At 36.1% G+C, this 22,342-nt stretch overlaps 1 protein-coding gene across 1 annotated transcript in view; it reads left to right on the top strand.

Moving 5' to 3' along the window:
* The window catches only part of COG5 (component of oligomeric golgi complex 5), a 104,661-nt gene that overhangs the window by 54,838 nt on the left and 27,481 nt on the right, over positions 1-22,342 (top strand). The window contains exons 5-8 of the mRNA XM_032688796.1: positions 3,069-3,150; positions 5,510-5,714; positions 6,421-6,582; positions 8,334-8,433. Coding sequence (XP_032544687.1) covers positions 3,069-3,150; positions 5,510-5,714; positions 6,421-6,582; positions 8,334-8,433 — 549 coding nt within the window. The remainder of the gene's footprint in view (positions 1-3,068; positions 3,151-5,509; positions 5,715-6,420; positions 6,583-8,333; positions 8,434-22,342) is intronic.

Raw genomic sequence — 22,342 nt, 5'->3', positions numbered from 1 at the left:
TTTTCCATGTAGCTTTTCCTGTCTCTCTCTCCTCATACATAATACAGTTGTCTAGCTGAGACAACATGAGGGCCTTCTTCACTACAAAATTCTGATACAGTTAATGAACACCATTTGCCCGGATCAGAAGACACAAGCTAATGGGCAGAGGCTTAAGTGGTATGGCTGTGGCTACCTATGCAAATACGTGCATGACAACATCAGTATGTATGTCTGACTTATAATAGATAGAAAGAGGGTGGTATATACAAAAGTTAAATATTTTCACTGCAACATTAAATGTCATCACATGTATGTTACTCTTATTTGTTATCATGTTGAATGTGACAGCTCAGACGGGAATGTCAATGTGGAAGGGTACATACCTGGGTTTTTTTTCTGGGCCCTTTAATCATTATGCTTTCTGCTGAGACTGTGACAGAGATGTAGATGACGATTACAGTAATGAAAAAAAAGTTGTTTGAAAATGCACTGTAAATATTTTTCCACCTCCGTTTGATTATTTAGAATTTAAATTGAGTTACCATGCTGAATAGGCAAACATTTTTCCAGGTTGGAATAGAGAATATGAAAACCAATTAATATATAACTAATGCAAAAGGCTATTTCTTTTTAGTAATATTCACATTCTAAATTTGAAACTGTGAAATGAAGAAGTAATTTCACATTTATGCTATTGCAATAAATTTACCAAAAAAAAGAGATTCTGTGTGGAGAACCTTCTGAATCATTTTCTGATATAATAATTTTACTTTACCCGTTTATGAAAGTCAAGTACAATTTTACAGAAAATACAAACATAGCTATAAAAAAGTTGCTTCAATTTCTGAATTCATTATTGTCCTCAAGCAGTCAAAAATGAGCTTCCATAATCCCAATTTACTTTAGCATTTAGTGTTAATTATCATACATTTTATGAGTCCAAAACATAAAAGATATTCTCTCTCAATTCTTAACCCATGACCCATAAACTTTATCTTTCTTTTCTTTTTCTTTAAAGATAAGGGGTAGGATTGGATGAATTCCTCATGTAATCACAGAGTTTGTGATGATAATCCTACTTTTTATTATTATTACTTTTAAATGTATCAGTGTTCTTTTGACTGATTTCTAGGTTTTATATTAATTCTTTAAGATGATAATTTTTTTTTACTGCAACTTGAGCTTGAACTTGCAGACTAGATCTTCAAGAGGAATGCAGTGGTATGTGCTTATGGATGAAATCTTAAACACCTTCATTGCTTTGCATGTTACTGTCAATGCAAGTGAATAGAATGCATTTTTTGACCTTTGTCATCTTAAGTGGTAACTCAGTTTTAGTAAGCAAGTTTGCAAATGACACAAAACTGGGAGGAGCTGTTGACTCCCTCGAAGGCGGGGAGGCCCTGTAGAGGGACCTTGACAAATTAGAGGGGGGCAATCACCAACCATATGAAGTTCAGTGAAGTGCTGGATTCTGCAACAGGGATGGGGCAACCCTGGATGTCCATACGGACTGGAAAATGAGATGCTGGAAAGCAGTGCCACTGCTTTCCCCAGGGCCGTCCACCAGGACCTCAAGGTGGCAAGTTGACTATGAGTCAGCAGTGCCCTGGCAGCCAGGAGGGCCAACCGTGTCCTGGGGGGCATCAGGCAAAGCATCACCAGCTGGTCGAGGGATGGGATTGTCCTGCTCTGCTCTGCACTGGTGTGGCCTCACCTTGAATATTGTGTGCAGTTTTGGGCACTGCAATATTAAAAAGATATTAAGCTATTAGAGAGTGTCCAAAGGAGGTCAATGAAGATGATGAAGGGCCTTGAGAGGAAGCCATATGAGGAGTGGCTGAGAGCACTTGGTCTGTTCAGCCTGGAGAAGAGGAGACTGAAGGGAGACCTCATTGCAGTTACATCTTCTTCATGAGGGGAAGAGGAGGGGCAGGCACCGATCTCTTCTCTGTGGTGACCAGTGACAGGACCCAAGGGAATGGCCCGAAGTTGTGTTAGAGGAGGTTTACGCTGGATATTAGAAAAAGTCTCTTCACCCAGAGGGTGGTTGGGTGCTGGAACAGGCTCCCCAGGGAAGTGGTCACAGTGCCAAGCCTGACATTTCAAGAAGCATTCTGTGAATTTAGAGTAGTTGGGCTTTTATATTTAATAGATTATCTTCTCCATTTTGTGGTGCTGGGCAGTGCAGAATTTGAACTGACATGATATTCCTCTTTTTTTTTTCTGATTATCATTACTAGAGTGATTTTGTCAAACTGGTTAATGTATGCAGTAGGGTCAGTGGATGACGTGTACCTTGCAGTGAAGAAAACTATTCTGTTAAGAGCAAGTTTCCCCTTCCCATGAAAACACTGGACAGTCTTCCAAGTAGTGGGCAGGACAGTATACCCATCCTCATCTCCTGTAGTTTTTCAAGCATGCAAACAGGGACAAAAAAACCAGAAAGTAAAATGATACTTCAATACATGACCGTAAGTGCCAGATGTTGAGAGCAGTAAGGAAACAGCCATTGCCTCCCTGTCCTTTTGGCAACAGTGTTTCCACTTCTGACAGCAAGCCCTGTTGGCACAAGGCAGTGAAGAGTCAACTGTGAGGTTTGCTGTATTTTCATGTGGTTTATGTTTTTAGAAACAGGAACTCCGTGTGCAGCAGAGCAACATGCAGTGGTGTTGGTCCCTGGTCGGAGTTTGCCAGCACGTTTTAATGGCAGGAAATAATTGCTGTGATGTAGCTGGCATGAGAACCCCCACGGAATGTGAAGGTCACTGCAGTGCAAAGAGATTTTTTAACACATCTCCTGAGGTGTGCTGCTTTGGGCTGCACTCGTACCCCTAGAGAGCTGGGAGCATTTCTGTCAGATGTGGAGGAAAATATTCCGTTGGAGACAAGACCAAAGCTTTTGTTTTTGTTTCCTCCAGTGCTTTTTCTAGCTCTAAACCTGAGAGAAACTTCTCAGATTTCATTTACTTTGTTTTTATTCTCAATGATGAAGAGCAGCTTTGACTGGAAGCATTTGCATTTTTTAAGATTTTTTTAAAAGAATATGTTTCGAAACTTGTATTTCTTTTGTCCCTTTTTCTCAGGATGGCCAGTCTGATATTTTGTACAAATTTTGGACTGCAGTAACTCAGACACTTTCCTCTCAGTTTCAGTCAGCAACAGACTGTAAGTATTCACTATAAATGATGTGTAATGTGTTCTGTAGTTATTTTGAATCTCTCTTTTCAGTAAGTCCATCGCTCATTATCTCCTCTATCAGAACCATAGCAGTGGTTCCCTCAAAACAAGGTCTGTGAATTAAAAACTTCCTGATTTTGTAACCAGACAGGACGATCCTCCTAAACTGTGGTTGAATTTTCAGAAAGAAGTATTTGCTGTTTCATTAGGTAGTTATTATTGAATAACAAAAAAGTATTTTTATGTGGAGGTAAAAATGGTTGGAATGGTACACTGTAGTTCCTAAAGCAAAGAGGTTGGCCAAATTCAAAACAGTAATTTGATTTTAAAGAGCAGTTCTTACAGTCTTTTCTTGTTATACACTGATTGGTTGTAAAAATCTGATTTTAGACATTTTTTGGATACCTTTATAAGTAGGAGTTGAGTTTCTTCAAGACTTCGTGTCTGAATAAGATAAATGGCTGCTGTTCTGACTATACACAATATTCTGTACATATGTACAGATAGCAGATACAAACAAGGAATATTAAATAAAAATAATGTAAACATAAGACAGTTCTGTTACTAGTACATACTAATGCAGCATGCAGTTGGATCATGAGTGAGTTTGGTGCTTTCATAAACGTATCTTTCACGTTTGCATGCAGTGTATTAAATTAGTCTTTTGCACATAAAGTGCACAAGATGTGCATTTATCTTTGTGATCTCAGCTATTGCATTGGCCCTTCAAAATTTGGTCCTTCCAGACTTTATAGCGGCGGCATAATTTTGAGGAACTAACTGGTGGATTCATGTTCACTGGTTGCTAAGTAACTAGATGATCCCAAAAGAAAATGTATTCATCCTCTGTGAAAACACATTAATTTTACTGTTTTCCTTATGCACTACTTTAACAGCAGAATGTACATACCCAGAAACTTCTGTGTTCAAACCAAACATGTGCTACCTGTTTTCAGCACTCAGTTTTAAGATTATAAAATTGTGACATCATTAATGGGATCAACCAACATTACAGAACTGAGGGAACTCTTACATTTTGTCAGCTGTACTTTGTCTAACATCTGTCCAAAACTATTTTATTACTTGCTATTTTTAAACATGGTTTTTATATAAATGTTTAGAGGTAGTTTTGAATGAGAATGATGTTTTTTACTTGTTTTTTTACTTTTTTTACTTTACCTTTTTTTTTTACTTTTTTTACTTTACCTTTTTTTTTTACTACAGCTGAGTTTTGGGGAAAAAATGTTTAGAGTGAGTAGACTTTTTATTTAAATGAGGCATCTGTATGAGAATGTTCATTTTTAACATGCAGATTCCTGGTGATTGAATCAACTGACATCAGTCATAGACTCTGGATTGTAGAGATCAGAGGAAGCTTAGATAATATCAGAAAAAATAGTGTAAAAATAGGAATTCATGGCAGTTTATAGTGTTTGCTGATAGATTGTGATCTGCTTTTGTGAGGTTGGGACAGTCTTCATAAACTTAGCTTCATGACCTAAAGTAACTCTGTGCTTGATAATAATAATGTGAATCCTCCAGTATTCAAAATTAGAATATATTTGAGTTGAAAGCACAGGCTGGGTGAAATGGGGCAGATGTCTGGAACCTGAAAAACCTACAAATGAATGGAACAGTGTTAATCTCCTAATGTAATGGGAAATCCAAAGAGTATGAGAGATGTTAGGTCAAGATTAACAGTTGCTAAAACAGTTGTACATTTGTTTAATTTCCTGTTACTTGTGGCAAGCCTTTCAAACTGAAAATAATGCTGATTTTTCTTCTGGCTTTGTCATTCTTTGACAAGTTTAGGAATTCCATGTTAAGTACCTTGTTTTAAGAACTGTGTGCAAAAGCATATGCTTCCCTCATCACATTTCTGAAGCCTTTGGTTCATAGGACTTATCTTTTTCTGCTTTAAATGGATATCTTCAATGTAGCACAGCCCCACACTTTTCTTCCATCAAACTATTGTTAGAAAATCTCTAGATTTAGAGAGTTCTAATCACACTTTGGCCTTAAATGAATGATGATAATTAAGTTTGATACCAAACTTTTCACAACCATGATTACCATCTTTATTGTACAAATAAGTTTTTCATGTTCTAGTCTTCCAGTTGTGACTTTTATGCTGTTACTTTAGATACATATGTTTGTCAAGTGCATTTAATGTGATAGCTCATGCCACTTTGAAATTAATATTAAATTATTAAATTATTAATATTAAACTTAGGACAACACTGTGTAACATTAATTGATATAAATGCAAGGATAGAGGTTGTTTATATGAGTCAAAAAATTTGGTTTGAATTTCACACTGTGTATTGCTTACTGCTTTGTTTTGCAGCCTCTATGTTTTTGAAACAAGCATTTGAAGGAGAATACCCTAAGTTGCTGAGGCTTTATAATGACTTGTGGAAGCGCCTCCAACAATATAGTCAAAATATTCAGAGGAATTTTAACACAAGTGGAACTACTGATCTTTTTGCTGAGCTACAGCAAATGGAAGAAGATGCACAGGACATATTCATACAAAAAAATGAAGATTACGAGTATGTATTATGAACTGTAAGGCTATAAAACATAAATCTTTGAACCCTGTAAGAAAACAGAATATTTTTATAAACTTACTGTTACTCAAATTGTCAGAGTGGGAAAATTTTTAAGGGTTTTTCCCCCTCTTTCATTGTTGCTGTTTTAGAGCTGTGGGATTTTCATTAGGCTATGTAATGGCTATGTAATTAACAGTGTTGGGTTGTCTTGTCTTTTACAAAGTCTCTGACTCTGTGAACAGGCTCTATCTTTTTGTCTCTTTGGGTGAAAAAAATAGCAGAATGCTGAAAATTCAGTTTTGTATGCATTGCGATTACAGCAGTAGCTTTCTGCTAATGACACTGCAATCATTTGAGTGTGACAAATGCTCACTTGTTATGATTCACAGTTTTTAGTTTATACATCATAGAATAAATGTGATCTAAGTGGTAGATATCAGAAAGATCAAACTGAAACAGGTTCATCAAGTCTAGGACTTCTAGGCTTATATAAGAAAAAAATGAATATTTAATATGAGAATTTTATTGGCTTAAATACGTTCTTGAGCAGTCAGTGGGAGACTTATAAGAATGTTTTTCAAGTGTATATGTTTAAAGAGCAGAAGGAAAAACAGGTTCAGTATTGCAAGGTTTGTATGGTCTGGAAAGATTTAATGCTATTGTGTATTTTAATTTAAAATGTAGTAATTTTTTCTTGTACCCAAAGTCCAGAAAAGGCCTTGAAAGATTCACTGCAACAATATGAAGCTGCTTATTTGTCAAAATCCTTGTCTCGACTCTTTGACCCCATCAATCTTGTCTTCCCTCCTGGAGGTCGGAATCCTCCCTCTTCTGATGAGCTTGACAGCATCATTAAAACTATAGCCAGGTATGCACATGCAAGGCATTGCAAAATGTAATACTCAACAAGTATCAGTAGTTTTTCATAAGTTCCCATTTTAGAGATGAGACTTCCTTAGCAGTAAAAGGTTGATTACTCTGTAATTATAAAACAGGTTAATATAAAAATTTAGTAGGATTAAGGATAGGCTAGGTTAGTCTAGAATAGCATTGCATGGCATAGAATAGTTCAGCTGGAAAGGACCTACAATGATAATCCAGTCCACCTGCCTGAACCCTTCAGGGCTGACCAAAAGCTAAAGCATGTTGTTAAGGGTATTGTCCAAATGCCTCTTAAACACTGACAGTCTTGGGGCATTGACCTCCTCTCTGGGAAGCCTGTTTTGGTGTTTGACTACCCTCATGTTAAAGAAATGCTTCCTAATGTCGAGTCTGAACCTCTCTGGTGCAGCTTTGAACCATTCCCACACCTCCTCATACTGGATCCCAGGGAGAAGTGCTCAGCACCTCCCTCTTTACTTCCCCTGCTTAGGAAGGTGTAGAGAGCAATGAGGTCACCCCTCTTTATTATTATTTATAAAAAATACTACATTTTATTATTTATTTTCTGGAATAAATGAAATTTTAATTTAGGTTTTAATTTGTAAGCTTATAAAAGATCGGGATATTGTAAATATAGATATTGTAAATGTCTGATATCTTAATTATTCTGACTGTGTCAAAGAGAAGATAATAGTTACTTGATTGCAAGTGATAATACCTCGTGTAAGTATTCTGTTAGAGTAAAACAGCAAGATAATAGGTAGAGATGACTAGGTAGAATTTGTAGAATGAGATACATAAATTACCAGTGGTGCATTTTCCCTCATAAGGTTTTGGTAAGGACTACTATGTTTAATAATTCTGAAAATGATGGGCAGTGTTCACAGTATGTGTGTGTGTATATAAAATATTAAATACTGACACTGTACTTGTGGCTGGGAGTTGCAGATGCTCAGAACATGTCTGTTGTGGTGATTGATGTTATTTTGCTCCTTGCAAAGAAGAAAGGAAAACAACACGAAAATTATGAAATCCCAGCTGAGTTTTCCAGAGTGACCTTTAGCTTGGGGTCCTGCAGGTTGAGTTCTCGGAGAAGATTATTCTAGGTCAGGGTGCCTGGTGATTCTCCAGCTCTTGGGAGAGGGTAATCTCATCACCAGCAACATGGCAGTTCTTGTGCTGGTCTGAATGCAGCCCCAGCCGATGGAGATCTGGGGAGGTTCCTGAACAAGAAATGATGGGAGTGATTTAGAAGTCTTTTCCTTCTTCGTTTGTTCCCTCTCATTCCTTTGGGGCCTCTGTTACTATACAGGATTGCCTAAAACACGGCTTATTAGTTGTGTCAAGCTAAGGCGTCCCCTGGGTATTTCTGCACAGCTCATGTAATTCTGGAGTTGAATGACTGTGTATTCACCTGTAATGTTTGAAGGCAGCTGCCAAAGCTTGAATGTAGTTAATTGCTGTCAATATTTTTGAATGGCTTACTAATAGTGATTTCATACTGAAGTGTCATTCCTAAACTTTGCTCATTTTTACTAGAATAGGAACATTGAACGTGAAATTCCCAAATGACTTGTTAAATTGTAAACTGAATTACTGTGCGTGGAAAGACTTGGTTGTATGTGTTACTCTCTCTGAATTGACGTGCCACGTAACTACGTATTCATAGTTAATTCTTTATCGTTTAAATACAGCACTGTTCAGTTGTTAATTAAGATTTGTAATCTTTGCTTCCAGTGAGCTAAATGTGGCAGCTGTTGATCCAGACCTGAGTTTAGCTGTGGCAAAAAATGTGGCAAAGACCATTCAGCTTTATGGTGTAAAGTCTGAGCAGCTTGTAAGTAATTTTAAATTTCTAAAAACTGCTGGGTTTTTTATGTACAACGTTTTGGCTTTTGTAGATTTACAACATAACAATAAAGCAATTTAGATAGGCAAAAGCTTCCAGTTGGCTTTCCACTGTAATTGGAAACATTTTCAGTTAAATTCTGCCTTCGAATAAACACAGTCTATTGTTAGAAGTAAAATTTGTTGGTATAACTCCAATTTGAATTTGCCATGTTAATTTTAAAAAATCAAAATTGTAGCTGTCATTAAGTAAAATACACAATTAAATCCAGTTTTTTATTAATCAACATTTGATATTACATCAGTTATATGATACATCATTTTTATGTTATTAAAATCTGGACTATTCAAATACAATTTTTCACTATTTGCAAGAATTCTGGAGTGGGTTTTTTCCCAAATATTTATTATTTGCTATATGTTTAACTGACCTTTGATTTGTTCACATTTGTCAAATGTTTCCAGTTGTTTGCCATGCACTGGTATCTAGTGTTCAATTGAATAAAGGAAAGCCTTATCCTTTGGTTAAGAGGCCCCAAAAAGCCAGTGAAAAGTACAGTGGATGTTGTCATCATTAAAAAAAAAAAATTAAGATCAACAATTTTCTCTGAAAGTCTGTTGCTGAAATTCTAATGCTTTTTTTATGAAGAGATGAAATTAATTTTTGCAATATGCAGACCCACAAGAAATGACTAACTACTTGTATTTGTAAACAAGATTTTCACTTAATAAACAACATTAATTCTGACAGCAGATTCAGACTCCAGCAACATTCATTTACTATCTGGTTTATTTAAGGAGAGATGCTTGCTAACAATTTTCTGTACCAATTGGCTACAAAACATTGCAGCAATTAAATTATTATGATTTCTATTTACCTTTTACACACCTGCTCTCTCTGAATAGCTTTTAAAAAGTTGAAATTCCATAGCACATCCTTGTTTACCTTGTCTGTTGGATGAATTGTCTTAGAAGTTTGCAAACTAGTGTATGGAAAAGGTACATAGGTGAAGCAGTTATGAAGGCCATAAAGAATATTTTAAATTTCCAAGTAAAAATATGTGTTTACAGTATTTTGTTAGCTACTTAAAGCGTAATGCTTTAGTTGGCTCTACTTTTAAAGGCACCAAATCATGACTTCGTATTTTCAGAGTGAAATTTGCTTATGACAAAAATGAGGATTTTTAGTAGGTTGCAAGAGTCATCATAAGTAAAAAAAATTACATTTGTGTCTATATATCATGGAAGGTGATATATAGCGGTGTTCAACTGGAAAAAAAAAAAAGACATATCAGCTGTAACTGTGGAAGGACAAGGGTCTGTTGTGCTCATCATCTCTCTTAGAGCTTGAACATGGCCAGTTGCTTGTTTTGTGATCAGACAACTGGCAAATTCTTAAGAAACCCTGGAAAAAAAGATGCATAGAAATAAGCTAATAACTATATGATCTGTGGCTTTATATTAGCTGACCTTAAAGTAAGGGAACGTAGGAATGAAGAGGGAGTCTGAGCCCTTAAACTTCTTGAATTTGACAACTGAAAATGCAAACCTGAAACTTTGAAAAGCTAAGTGATGGAACTAGTCAGACTAGCAGGATGAACACGTATGTCCTTCAAGCACATACCTACAAACTGTAAAACAATATCAAAAATGTATTACGCAGCAACTTTTTAAACTCTTTTCTTTACTTGCTGATACACATTACAAATTTAAAAATCAAAAGTGCTCAACACAGTTGCCAAGGCATAGGTGTGAGTGCCATCTCTGAAGTGCTGGAATATCATTCTTAGCCTCCAGCTGCCTCTCCAGCAGGTTACGGCTCTCCCACTTGTCCTGCACCGTGCTTGCCAGCCCTGTGGATATAATCTAGAACATCTTAGCCTTTTTTTTTGGTACCTATTTTTGGGCAGACAGATTGAGCTTGAAATGTGCACCATGTGTAGAACAGGAGCTATGTCAGACAGCACTGTTTCATTATGTTTTAGTGGTGCAGCCAAGAATGCAATCTTAATTCAGTCTTTCAATCCAGCCTCCAACGATAGCTTTCTAAAACTGAGAAGGGTGACCATGTAACATATCCGCCCAGATGCTTCGTGTCTGATAGCTGTAGTAGAGCAGTGCTAAAGATGGAAATTTAATTTCCTGGAGGAATTTGGATTTGAGTTCTCTTCCAAATTAAAAGTAAACAAAAGCACCTCAGAATTCTCAGTGAAGGAAGATGGGGGTGAGGCTTTTAAAAGTAATTAGAAAAATATTTTTAATGTCGTTGTAATATTGCAGGTAGATTTGAATGGTAAAAAACTGAAACGTGCAGTCCTAAAAATATTGAAACATTCTGATATCAGGTTTTTTATTTATTCAATTTCTGAAAAGAAGGAATTGCAATTCCCTTAGATTTCATCACTGTTTCTCCAGATACCTTTAGATAGGATAAAAAACAAGAAAAATGTTACTTAAGATTCAAAGATTTTACCTTTGAGCAAAAGCAGCCTCTAGCAGTCTGTACCTATAGTACTAAGGCAAAAATGAGTAAGAAAAAATGGCCTCTTCTTGTAAATCCAATCTTCTTGTAAATCCATTTGTGTTACTTGTGGCTTTGTATGCTGCTGGCTTTTGGGTTTCATCTTTCTTCACACCAAGAACTCGCTCTTGCTGTGCCTGAGACCTATTATTATATTAGCCAGTTCAAAAGCTTTCAGAGCAGATATAAGTAACCCTCTGGCAGCAGTAGGTAGATACATTGTGCTTTTGGGTGAATCTTCACTAACCCCTTGCTGATGCTTGATATGGTTGGTGTATGCCGTGTAGCATTCAGAATTATTGTCCTAATTTTGCTCAGTGTAATTGCAGATGTTCTTACTGTACAGAGTTTGAAAGGGTATTTATACATTGCACTAAATTCGGAAAAATATTTGTTAATTTAAGAGTAATAGCTTTCATCTTTACCACCTATCCTGTGTTTTGTTAGGTGATGCTGAGGAAGGGTGCTTGTTATATTTTCTCTGTTCCATTATAATTTTGTCTCTTCTTAGTCATATTTTCCTGAAATGAGGTAGCCCAAACATCTTCATAATGATTACAGACTCCACGAGATTTCTGTTTAGTCACCATTTCTACATCCCTCTCATTCCAGATTGGAAAAGAGATTAACAAATCTGATCATCATGTTTTGCGTTTTTCCTCTTCTTGTAATCCATTGCTTAAACTTTAACATAACGGCTGCTTACTGAGCCAGATTTTGTTCACTGGCCACTGTTCTTGCAAGTGAGGTAGCCCAGATAAAAAGAACACTAACTTTTCTCCTTTATTTAAGAGTTTTCCAGAGGGGCCATCCATTCCCATTTGCAAATACCTTAAATTACCTGTCTTCATTGACACATGCAAATGTTGTGCTCTTGTTTAACTGGTCGCATAAGGAAAATTAGCTCTTTCATCAATTGGTTACAATAAGTACAGTGGAGGGAAAAGATTTGTGAGAAACCAGTAAGTTGCATTTCCTGAAAACAAAGAAAAAGTTGAGTAATTTGGGGATTTTATGAGAATCCATGTTTCTTAACAAAAGATAGGAGCTCAAAAACCTGCTTCCTAGAGACATTTTTACCCATTTGTATAACTGATAGTTGAGAAGTGCAAAACAGAGCTTATATCTTACCAACATCGTCATTAGATGCCTTTGGCATTGCAGCAGTAATTTTGTGGCAGGATTCTCTAGGGCAGTGGTCTCTGAACTTTTTTGGTTATGCATCCCTATCAGTATAAACTTTTTGATCATGCACCTTCATTATGTATATATTTATTTATTTATAACTTTTATAGATGTACTGTTGAAGTTATGATGTTTTCATGCAGCGTCCCACTGGATTTTCTTTCTTGACTCCTGTGGTGCAGGTGCCCCACTTTGAAGACCACTGTTCTAGTGTAATGCTCTGCAGTAATCATCCATAATAAGTGAACAGATTTGTCTGTTCATTTTTGGAAAGGGTGCCTGGTTGATTGCAGAAATCTTTTGAATTCATGTTTGATTTCGTTCATGCACTACTTTAAATCAGATTTTCTCATTTATTTATATAAAAATGAGAAAGAGAGTCACCTGTTGATTGGAATTAAAACACAACTGTGTTTCTGTGGTTGATTACCTGTAATTTTGTCATTTACTGAGCTGAATTTTAAATGTACTTGGTTTCTGTTATAATTAAAAATCTCTTTGTTGCAACTTTGCAATCACTGTGTTTTGGTTTGCTGCTGATAACTGTTTCTTTTATTGATACTTGAACTGGATGTCTCATTGAGAGAAGTCATGAAACACTGAAGGGTAAAAGCTCTGAAAGTTTACAAGATATGTGATTTTGCCAACAAGCAGAAAAATAAATTGCAAGATCCATTGTCCTAGAGACTGAAGATAGAAGAGCCTTATTTGGTCCTCTAGTCTATTCCCTTCCTAGCACAGGACTATTTCAAACAATATTTATTGTTGGGGGTTTTGTTGCATTCTTTCTGGTTTTAGAGTGATGATTTTAGTTATCTAAATGTAAGTACTGTATGTTCTCTTACTTTTGTGCTGGTTTTGTTCAGCTTGTCATGTGGATGGATCGAAATACACTAACACACCCACCAAGTGCACAGAGATGAAATGTGTTGTGCTGTGAACATGAAAATGCAGTTGTTTAGAGAAGGTGTGATTCTCCTACTTTATGAACCTGGAGACCTCTACTAGTTTCCTCCCTAGAGTTGCAATCAGACTATCTTTATTAATTGTGATCAGAGTCCCATAACAAGACACATGGAGGCTGTGTCTTGCTGCCTCCTCCCATCACAGGGCATCACTAGAGAAGTCATCAGAAACAACGTGACCTGTTATATTTTAGCCAATAAACAAGCAAAGAGTCATTTGCAGAAGCAGGATTGTAAAAATCAGATTGCCTGCTTGCTTTTCAGAACAGGGAAGGGTGATTGTGCTGGCAAATTCTGGTGGATCGAGCTATCTCTAAAAACATTTTTGTATGTGGATATGTAATGATATGCTTACGTGATTTAGGCAGACACAAACTCACTCTACTGTGTTCTCAGATGGCAGAGCACATTTTAACTCCACTCCAGTCTGGAGTGACCAGCTCAGCCGTGGCACCTTGCAACAACACTCTCATTCAGCCTGGAGCACAAGCAGGGAAAGTTCACATCTGAGTGAAGTACAGACAAAGCAAGAATCTGCATGGCCATGTTATACTAGGCAGATTTATCCTAAGGTTAGGGTAGATAGGGCTAAAATCAGTGGGAGCTGTGATCTCCTATAATTGGAGAGTTTCCTAAATATGGAATATTGTATTTTATGGAGTAATATGTTTGTCTAAAAAAAGGGATCTTTCCAACAGACAAAAGGCTGCAGGCAGATGATATAATGGAGATCTTTACCACAGTCAGACTTGTAAGCAGTCATAAAGAGGAAGCCCTCAAAAGGTAGAGATGGAGAGTGGGTGTAATGAGGGAGGAAGGAAATAGAGAATTTGAATAATTTTTTTATTCTCTTAACTAAATGTGGTTGAACTGATGCCATACATCTCACAAAAGCTGATGAATTGAGATGGAGGACTGAAACACAGGCTGTGGGCAGTGCTCTGGGAGAGCTACTAACCTATCCTTTGCCCACAGGTCATGATAGAGGCTTGGATTCTCATAAGCATTTTAGCTTGTGCAATGGTTGTGGCATTTTCTGATTATCAGGTTTGCCTAACATAAGCCACTCAGAAATTTTTAAGCACCGTGCAGAGAGCACAGTCCTTCCTGGCATTTTGAAGAATTCTTCCCTGGCCTTCTTAAGAAAACAGAAAATGATGCTTGGTGTATTTTACATATTTTGAAGTTAAAATGCTAAAGACTGAGTAATAGAAGCGAATTTTGAGATTAAAGATTAAACAGAATACGTAACTGTCTCAAAAATTAAGAGTCCTGCACCAAGGTTCAAATGGTTGTCACATATCCTCACATGGCAGGACATCGATCCACATATTGACAACCTCTACTGCTGGACATACCAAATAGCAAAATGAGAGAGAACTTGTTATTTTGATCCCAAAAACAATGGATCAGTGTACACTTGGGACATAAAGAAATTTGTGTGGATTTTCTTGGGTGAATAAGGTTTTAAGATTCTGGATTGTTTTGAGGGAAAAGTCAGCATCAGCTAATATCTGTGATACAGAGTGGGCAACCTCTTTCTCACTACCCTGGATATCAGTGGTATATTGAGATTTATTTACATCTACTTAAGTAAATAATTGAGTTATGTATTGTTATGCATGGTTCTAGAGTGTGCACCAGTAGCAGAGCACTAGAGCAGTGATATCAGCAGTAATATGTGAGTACCCTGCCAAGTACAAAAAGTTTCTTGGGAAGTAATTGGGAAGCTTTGATTTAGCCTGATCCTGTTTTTGAATGCAATGGTGAAACTGGATTTCAGGTGTAAAACAACTCTGAATATTTAACTGGATTAATGTTTAAATGTAAAGTGACTATAACATAAAAAATTCTATTATTAGAACTAATATACATTATTTCTAAATTTCTAAAAGTTTGCTGAGATTTACTTTTCAATTAACTGGTACTAAATGCTGTAACTGGGACCATGTTATTGAAAAGTATTATTGTCATAATGATGAGTAGCATGTACTTGATGACAGATGTTTTTAGTGCATTAGTATTTAAGAAAGTAAATACCAAAAAGAGCATAAGAAGTAGAAAAATGTAACTGTGCATTGCTGTGTCAGCTCCTTCTTCAGGGTCAAACACTATATACATATATATCCCAATCACTCACTGCTTGTCCCCAAATGGTCTGGGTTTGTTTTTCAAAGAGGGTATGGCTGTGGAAAGAAAAACATATAACTGTCCTCAGAACAGTAAATGTAAGTAAGTAAACGAGCTTGATCTCATCTGTTTGAAGGCAAATTAGTATCATTGAGGCTTGTTCTGATTAGTGTTGGCCTCACTTCAAGGATCAGCAAAACGTGTTTGTTTTTGCCGCAGAAAGGCTGTGCACTGAATCGCTCCACATGGTCACCCTGGTGTTTATGTTAATGTCTGCTTCTCAGTTCAGAGGACAAGGTCAGTAAAGGTTTATGACTGACACTCAGGATTTAATTTGCCATCCCAGCTGTGAATATCTCTCTGAGATGGGAGATAACAGTGATGTCTGTAGCAGAGAGCAAGAGGGTCTGGGAACACCCCTGTGGCCAGAGGGGCCAGGCAGTGCCTCACAGCTGGGGAGGGCTCCCTTTCCCCAAAGCACTGTGGCCGCCAGAGCCCTTTTGGCAACAGTCTCTGCAATATTGCCTCTCCTGAGCCGTGGCTGGAGATTGGGGAAAATAGTTGTTGGCCCAGGCCAAGAACCTGCTAGTGACTGTCCTAAGAGCTTAGCGGTACAGACGGTCACGTGCCAGATCCAGGGACTTTTCCTGGCACCATCTGATTTACTGCTATGGGTGTAGCCAATATGTGAATGAGACTGAACAAGAGAGACATGCAAAATCTGTTCAAGAGGAAGCTTAAAATGTTGACAGATTGGGGTAATTTTTTTTCTTGCATCTGGAATTCATACTTTTTTCCTTCTGCTGTGAATAAATCTCTAAGGCAAAAGTTAGGAGATGCTGATTTCTTCTGTAGTAACACTGCTTTTGGTCTTAATATTTTCTTAGATTTACAGAGCTACAAAATACATGCTTTCCTAAACATGTTTTTCCCTCTGTATGTATTGTCAGCTGTACCTGACTTATTTTCAAACAGCATTTGGTGTTTCTACCAGAGTTTAGTCCTTGAAAAGAGTACATTGTGGCTAATTGGCAACTGCACATACTGCTGGATGGATGCAAGAAAACTTTTGGATATTAACTCTTTTCAGAGTTCTACACTTTCTTCAAGTAGCCAGGTATTTCTTTGAGCCAACTCCGATGACACCTTTCTGGATGCCAGTGCAACCAACCCCTTCTGTAATTTAATATTCTATTTTTAGTGAGTGTAATGGATGGAGAATATCTATCTATCTGTCATGTTCAGATATTTTTAGAGCACTGATCTTTGTAATGCTGATCAGCACCAAATGTATTACATAAGATTAGCATCAAAATATATACAATGGAAAGTCAGCTCTGCTGCAGTTGTTCTTAAATTATTTTTAGTATTGCCCGCAAAACTTGAGTAGCTCAGTGCATTGCTCCGCTGTTGTGCTCTGTCTCTGCTCTGTGGGAATAATTTTAAAAGATTAATTTATCTTCTCTCAGACCTTTGCAATCACAGGTCTCCTTCCTGAGGCTGCAAATAAGATTGTCAGTCAGTGATACACATTACAAAGGTTTTAATAAATGCCCACTTTCCACCAGGACTGAGACTAACAATTTATCTCTCATCATCCTTCAATCCAGTTTATATTTGAATTTGTGATTTGCAGGTGCAAGATTCCAAATTCTGCTTTACTTACATCCTCAGCCAATGTTGTGTTCTTTAATGCTGCTCGGGTGGCTTGATTTTTTGCAGTTACTCATGGTGATTTTTTCAATTTTCCACTTTTGGTGGATACTCAGAATTAATATCTCCTTGTGAAATATATCTAGTCCACTAGCTAACCATTTCGGGTAGGAGTAGATTATTTTGAGTTTAAAGAGGCAGACTGAGAGAACAGAGCATATTCTTTTCACACCACTCTAGAAAATTTATTTTTGTCTTTCAGATTTTCGGAAAAAAAGCTGATCCTTGGAGCGTTTTTAAAAACTAGTTTGTAATTACTGAGGTTTAAAATAGATCTCAACTTTCTGCACATCTATCCCATCATCATAACTATTTGTAGCAGATGAGTTTTGATTTTTTCTCATTACTTCTTTCTTATGATGCATCTGATATATGATAGTCAATAGAAAAAAGTCTGCTGTTTGTTTTTGATGATGTAGTTTTGAAAGTGTAATGCTACCATGCCATGGCTTTACAGATCTTTCACCATCTCTCTTCCTGAGATTGCAGTTAAATGATCTTGGTTTATATTATTACTGTTTAAAAATAATCTCTACTTTATTAATGCTTCTCCTTGGTGGTTTGTAAACATTTGTTGCAGTGAAGAGAATGAAGAAAGAAAGACTAGAATGCCAGGTGGAATACAGAAACAACAATTAGTTCAGCTTAAAACATTGAGCTGAGAAAGAGACAGAATCTTTACAAGGAATTTTCATAATGTCATTTGTAGAAGAGAAAGTGTCTGTCATGCTTGATCAGGGCAACGAAGATTTAAATAATCTGTTTTCAGGGAGTTATGGAGACGATAAACAATATGAAGGCATATTTTTGTGCAGAATCTAAAAGGCTAAGTGTATTATAACTTATCCAGGGACTATATTGGAACATCTTGGCTTAATCAGTGAAATTATTAAGAAAAGTAGAAATGCAAAGGAGGATGGGATTTAAAAGTTAAAAATATTTCAATGAGAAAACACTTGGATGAGAAGGATCAGTTCTTAGTTTTCTCTGAGTATTCATGGAGATAGGAATTTTTTTATGAACTTTTTGGTCTATCCTTAGTGTTTGACTAGAAAAAGGCAGAGAGGGGTTGGACTAAACAAGTTCTCCATTGATTTTGCCCCAGTCTGCCTAGTGACAAGAAAAATATCCATAACATATTGCAAAAAAGACAAATGTTGATCTAGGAGGGCTATAATTCTGGTTTCTTCTTAGGGAAATGAAAAAAAATTAAGATCTCATTTATGAAAAAAAGCATTCTTTCAGTTGGCATTAGTCATATGTATTTCAAGAGAAATGTACCTTACAACTCCCAAATCCGTTGTTTTGCCCATTTAATTTATACAGGTTCCTCAAATGAAATACGCTACAGTAGCAAGCAAATGGATGTGAGCTGCATCTCTGTTAGGATGTTTATGTGGTTTTGGGTATCTGTGATGGTTTTTTTTCCCACCCATCCTCTTATTTGACATAGCTAAATTTAACAAGCTGAATAATTCAATGAAGTAGGGGAGAATAGGGTGGAGAGGGAGAGAGAAAAGATTTCCTGAAACCAAATTCTTCCAGTGAAGGGATAAAGATGCACTGGAATTCTGGCACCAGATTTAAACTCCAGCAAATTTATGAGGCCTGAAATTGAAAAAAATTATGAGGCTTGAATTGAAAAGCATGATGAATCCTCATTGTAATGGCATACAGTGAATTTGCGATTGCCTTTTTTATTATGTGATCTTATAAGAATTAATCCATGTCTCTTATTAGATGGTGTTACATTGAATTGCGAGCTTTCATTTGCGGGTGAATCATTATTCAGGACATATTCCAACAATGAGATTTGTCTGACAGTTCCAGGGAAATGTATCTAGTCCTCCTGTCTCAATGTCGAATATTGTGAACTTCGGAGGGAAGTATGAAATCTAATAAACTCACAAATCATCAGGAACAGTAGTGAAATGACACCTCAGGAAAGGTTTATGTAAATAAAAGGTCAGTTACAATGGTATAAGTAATGTGAAAGATTATATTTTCTCCACTTCTTTTTTGAGATACACGAATTAATTGTATTATACCAGTACCTTGAAGACATGGTATTACTGTCAATGAAAAACTTGTATCCATGCTATTTAAATGAGAGAACCGAAAAATATGGATTCAGTGTTTGGTACATTAAAGGAATTCATTAATAGGTATTTAAATAGAATGTGTGGGAGGCTATTATATAATAAAATAATTTCAGAATAATTACTATTTCACTGTACAGTAATAAAAGCTAAAGATGGCAGTAGGTCTAATTTAAAAATAATCAAAAGTCAGGTAAGGTTTTGTAATTTATTTTTTTTGATGGAAAGATGAGAAGAGCTTTGTTGAAAGAGTCATTAGGAAGCTACTTATATTGGTCAGAGAATACTTAGAAATATCTATCTGATAAATCACTTCAAAAAGCATTTAAACTTTTAAAAATGGAATTAAAAATCTAGAGGAGAGAGTTACATGAAATAACTTCATGAAACATTCTCTTCTTTCTCATGTTGTCTTTTGCTGGTTAGATCGTGACTCACATAACAAATGTGTGATTTTTTTATTTTTTTTTTAAGATATACTGGCTAAACTCCAGAAAAAATCATCCAAGCATAAAAGGCTGGTTTTAGGAGTACTGTGTACTTCATTTTATCTTGCTAAGAAAGTGGTTAAAAGATTTCTTTATATCTCGTATGTTATTTTGTTTACAGGTAGAAAAAGAGCATGATTGCACAATCCTTACAGTATTTTGTTACATTAAGCTCTGAGTTATTTCATACCAAATTAAATTCTATGATTCAGAAAAGGATTCGGTTAAATGTATGTTGATATGGTAAAGGATTTGGAATTTTGCAATTTTGGAACAACTGTAATGAGAATTGGACCATGTGAAGTTCAGTTATAAACTTCTGCAGGGTGGAAGTATTCTGATCTCAATTAACGCCTGGACATGATACCACAAAAGGCAGATGGCAATTAAATAAGTTGATTGTATTTTTTATATGTAGGTGAATATCACCCTAACATGTTGGACCCTTCTCATGTGTCTTGGGGATGGATGTCTGCTCTTCACCTTTGGGGATGCATTCTCAGTAGTTGGTTGAAACCAGCAGCTAATGGGATTACATATAAAATATGATTAATCATTCAGTCATTAATTTGGCAAGCATGAAAAATTCAATAAGCTGTTACAGTCAGAGGTATCAGGATCAACACACATTGTCCTTGAAATCCTTCTCAGACTTGGGCTAGCTGGATAATACAAGGAAAATAATTTTCAGAAGTTGAGAAATTATTCCAAGTGTTTCGGGTTTAGGATTTCTGATAGCAGTTGTTTTAAAGCATCTCATTATTTAAGCACCATGAACCATTACCCACTTTTGATTACTTGTACAGTGCTTTTCTTCTCAGAGGATTCAAAGACTTGGAGATAAATCCTGTCTTTTCTGTTACAGAGAGCATTTGCTGTTTTTCTTCCATTTCTTTGGCTTTTGAAAATATTAAGGAAGAAAAACCAAAACAAAACAGAAATACCCCTGAGGGAATAGTTCAATGATTGCTGCTTGTTCTAACATGAATAGTAGGAGTATGATGTTCAGTCTTTTTTCCTGGTCAAGGACTTAACAGTCCCTTCAAATTTTTCTTCTTTTTTGTGTTTTATATAAGATTTTTAATTTCTTCACTATAGAGCTCCTTTTCTATATTCCTAGAATATTAAATTTTCATTTTTCTGATGAAGCTAAAAAAAAAAGTAAAATAAAGAGATATTCTGGAAGCTACAAGAATATCCTGAAGGTGCAATATCAGTGTTATTATGTACATTTTAAATTATTACCTGAACTCAGAGCTTATTGCTTTCTTTACATCTTGAAATATTTCTTCTTTGCAAAATTAGAAGCCATTCCAAGAACATAAATTCTTACTTATGATTTATTCTTAAATTTTAGTTAATGTATTTTTTTAAAGCAAAACATTTATTTTAATTCATCCTCATCAGTCAAGGACCTTATTTGCTCTGACACATTCATTCAAATTCTGCACTTGGAACCTCTAAATTATGTCTCTGCTTTTTGCAAATTATCCTTTAAGTAGCTAATATATTAAGTGGCATAGCTAATGGAGTTCAGATTCCTCTGTGTTTTTCTGCTAAATGGTGCTTTTTTTACAAAAAGTAGTGAACTGATCCTACCAAACTTCTGTCTTTCCTAGCTGGAAAGAGATTGTAAAAGCCTCCTTCTGCCGTATGGAAAACATTAAACCTAATAGTAAATCATCCCAATTATTTGTAGTTTATGGGAGAAATCCCAGGACCAAGCCCTATTGATGCAGAAATGAATTCTGTGCTTTATAATAAGTTGTTATGATCAGGCAGGAGGCCAAGAACCAGATGGATTGATTGCCTTCTGCCAGAGGTATGGCAATATCAGCTGCCTCTATTAGGAATGTATTTATTGTTGACAGTGTCAGCTTGGCAATTGTAGTTCAGTTTGTGCTATCAAAACATGTTAATCTTGTGATCCTGGAGTTAGATCAAATGCTTTGTGGAAAAGCACTGCTTTAGTCTTATTTTAGGGTCTTCTCCATACTCCTAAATTATGGTGCTATTTCCTGCTCTAAAGAGAATGTGTTTGCTGAGGCTATTTTAAAGAAATCAAATAAATGGAGCTTTCCAAAACTGTCTGTAAGGATGCACACAAGACCTTAGTGTGAAACTGAGCTTTTCCATAAAATGTGTAGTCTGTGAAGGGAGTAGTAGCAAAGCAGTTCACAAATCAGTGTCTCTTCTGAGCTTCCACTTCTTGAAAGAGGGGAATGTTAGTCACTTTGAAGCATTAAACAAATTATAGGAAAATATGTATCAATAGTCTGAGCTTTTCTATAAGAAAAAGACAAACTTGGTTAGCATTATTTATAACCCTAGGGAGAACTGATGATTTGATTAATGGCCTAATCTAAATTCTACATTCATTGCTTCATAGTGAAAAGAAGATTTTAATCCAAAAGCAGTCTTACCATAGCACATGTCTCAACATGTGAGATCAAATCCATGCTGTCAAATTTCATGTCTGTTGTTAAGTATTAAACATAGAAAAGTGTAAAATCCAGAACACTTGATCTCATTATTTCCAAGACATATTTCTAAAGTAGGTCTATGCAAAGGAGTGCAAATACATTTATAGGGTGAGAATACATCTGACATGATTTCAGGCACTGTTGCTACCTGTATGTATCTGTGGTACTGCTTTAGATTCCCTTTATAACTAATGAAGAGAAGTAGGTCCACACAGGGTGCATTTACTCTCTCCCTAAAGCAGAATCTTTAAAAAGGTGAATTACTCAATAGACGTTCTTATTTCTCTGCTTATTGGTTTCCTGCGGGTGGTCAG

This window comes from Chiroxiphia lanceolata, chromosome 5 (assembly GCF_009829145.1).
Source record: "Chiroxiphia lanceolata isolate bChiLan1 chromosome 5, bChiLan1.pri, whole genome shotgun sequence".
In the NCBI taxonomy this organism is placed as follows: Eukaryota; Metazoa; Chordata; class Aves; order Passeriformes; family Pipridae; genus Chiroxiphia; species Chiroxiphia lanceolata.
The sequence above is the reverse complement of the archived record's forward strand: the minus strand, read 5'-3'. Positions and strand labels throughout refer to the sequence as shown.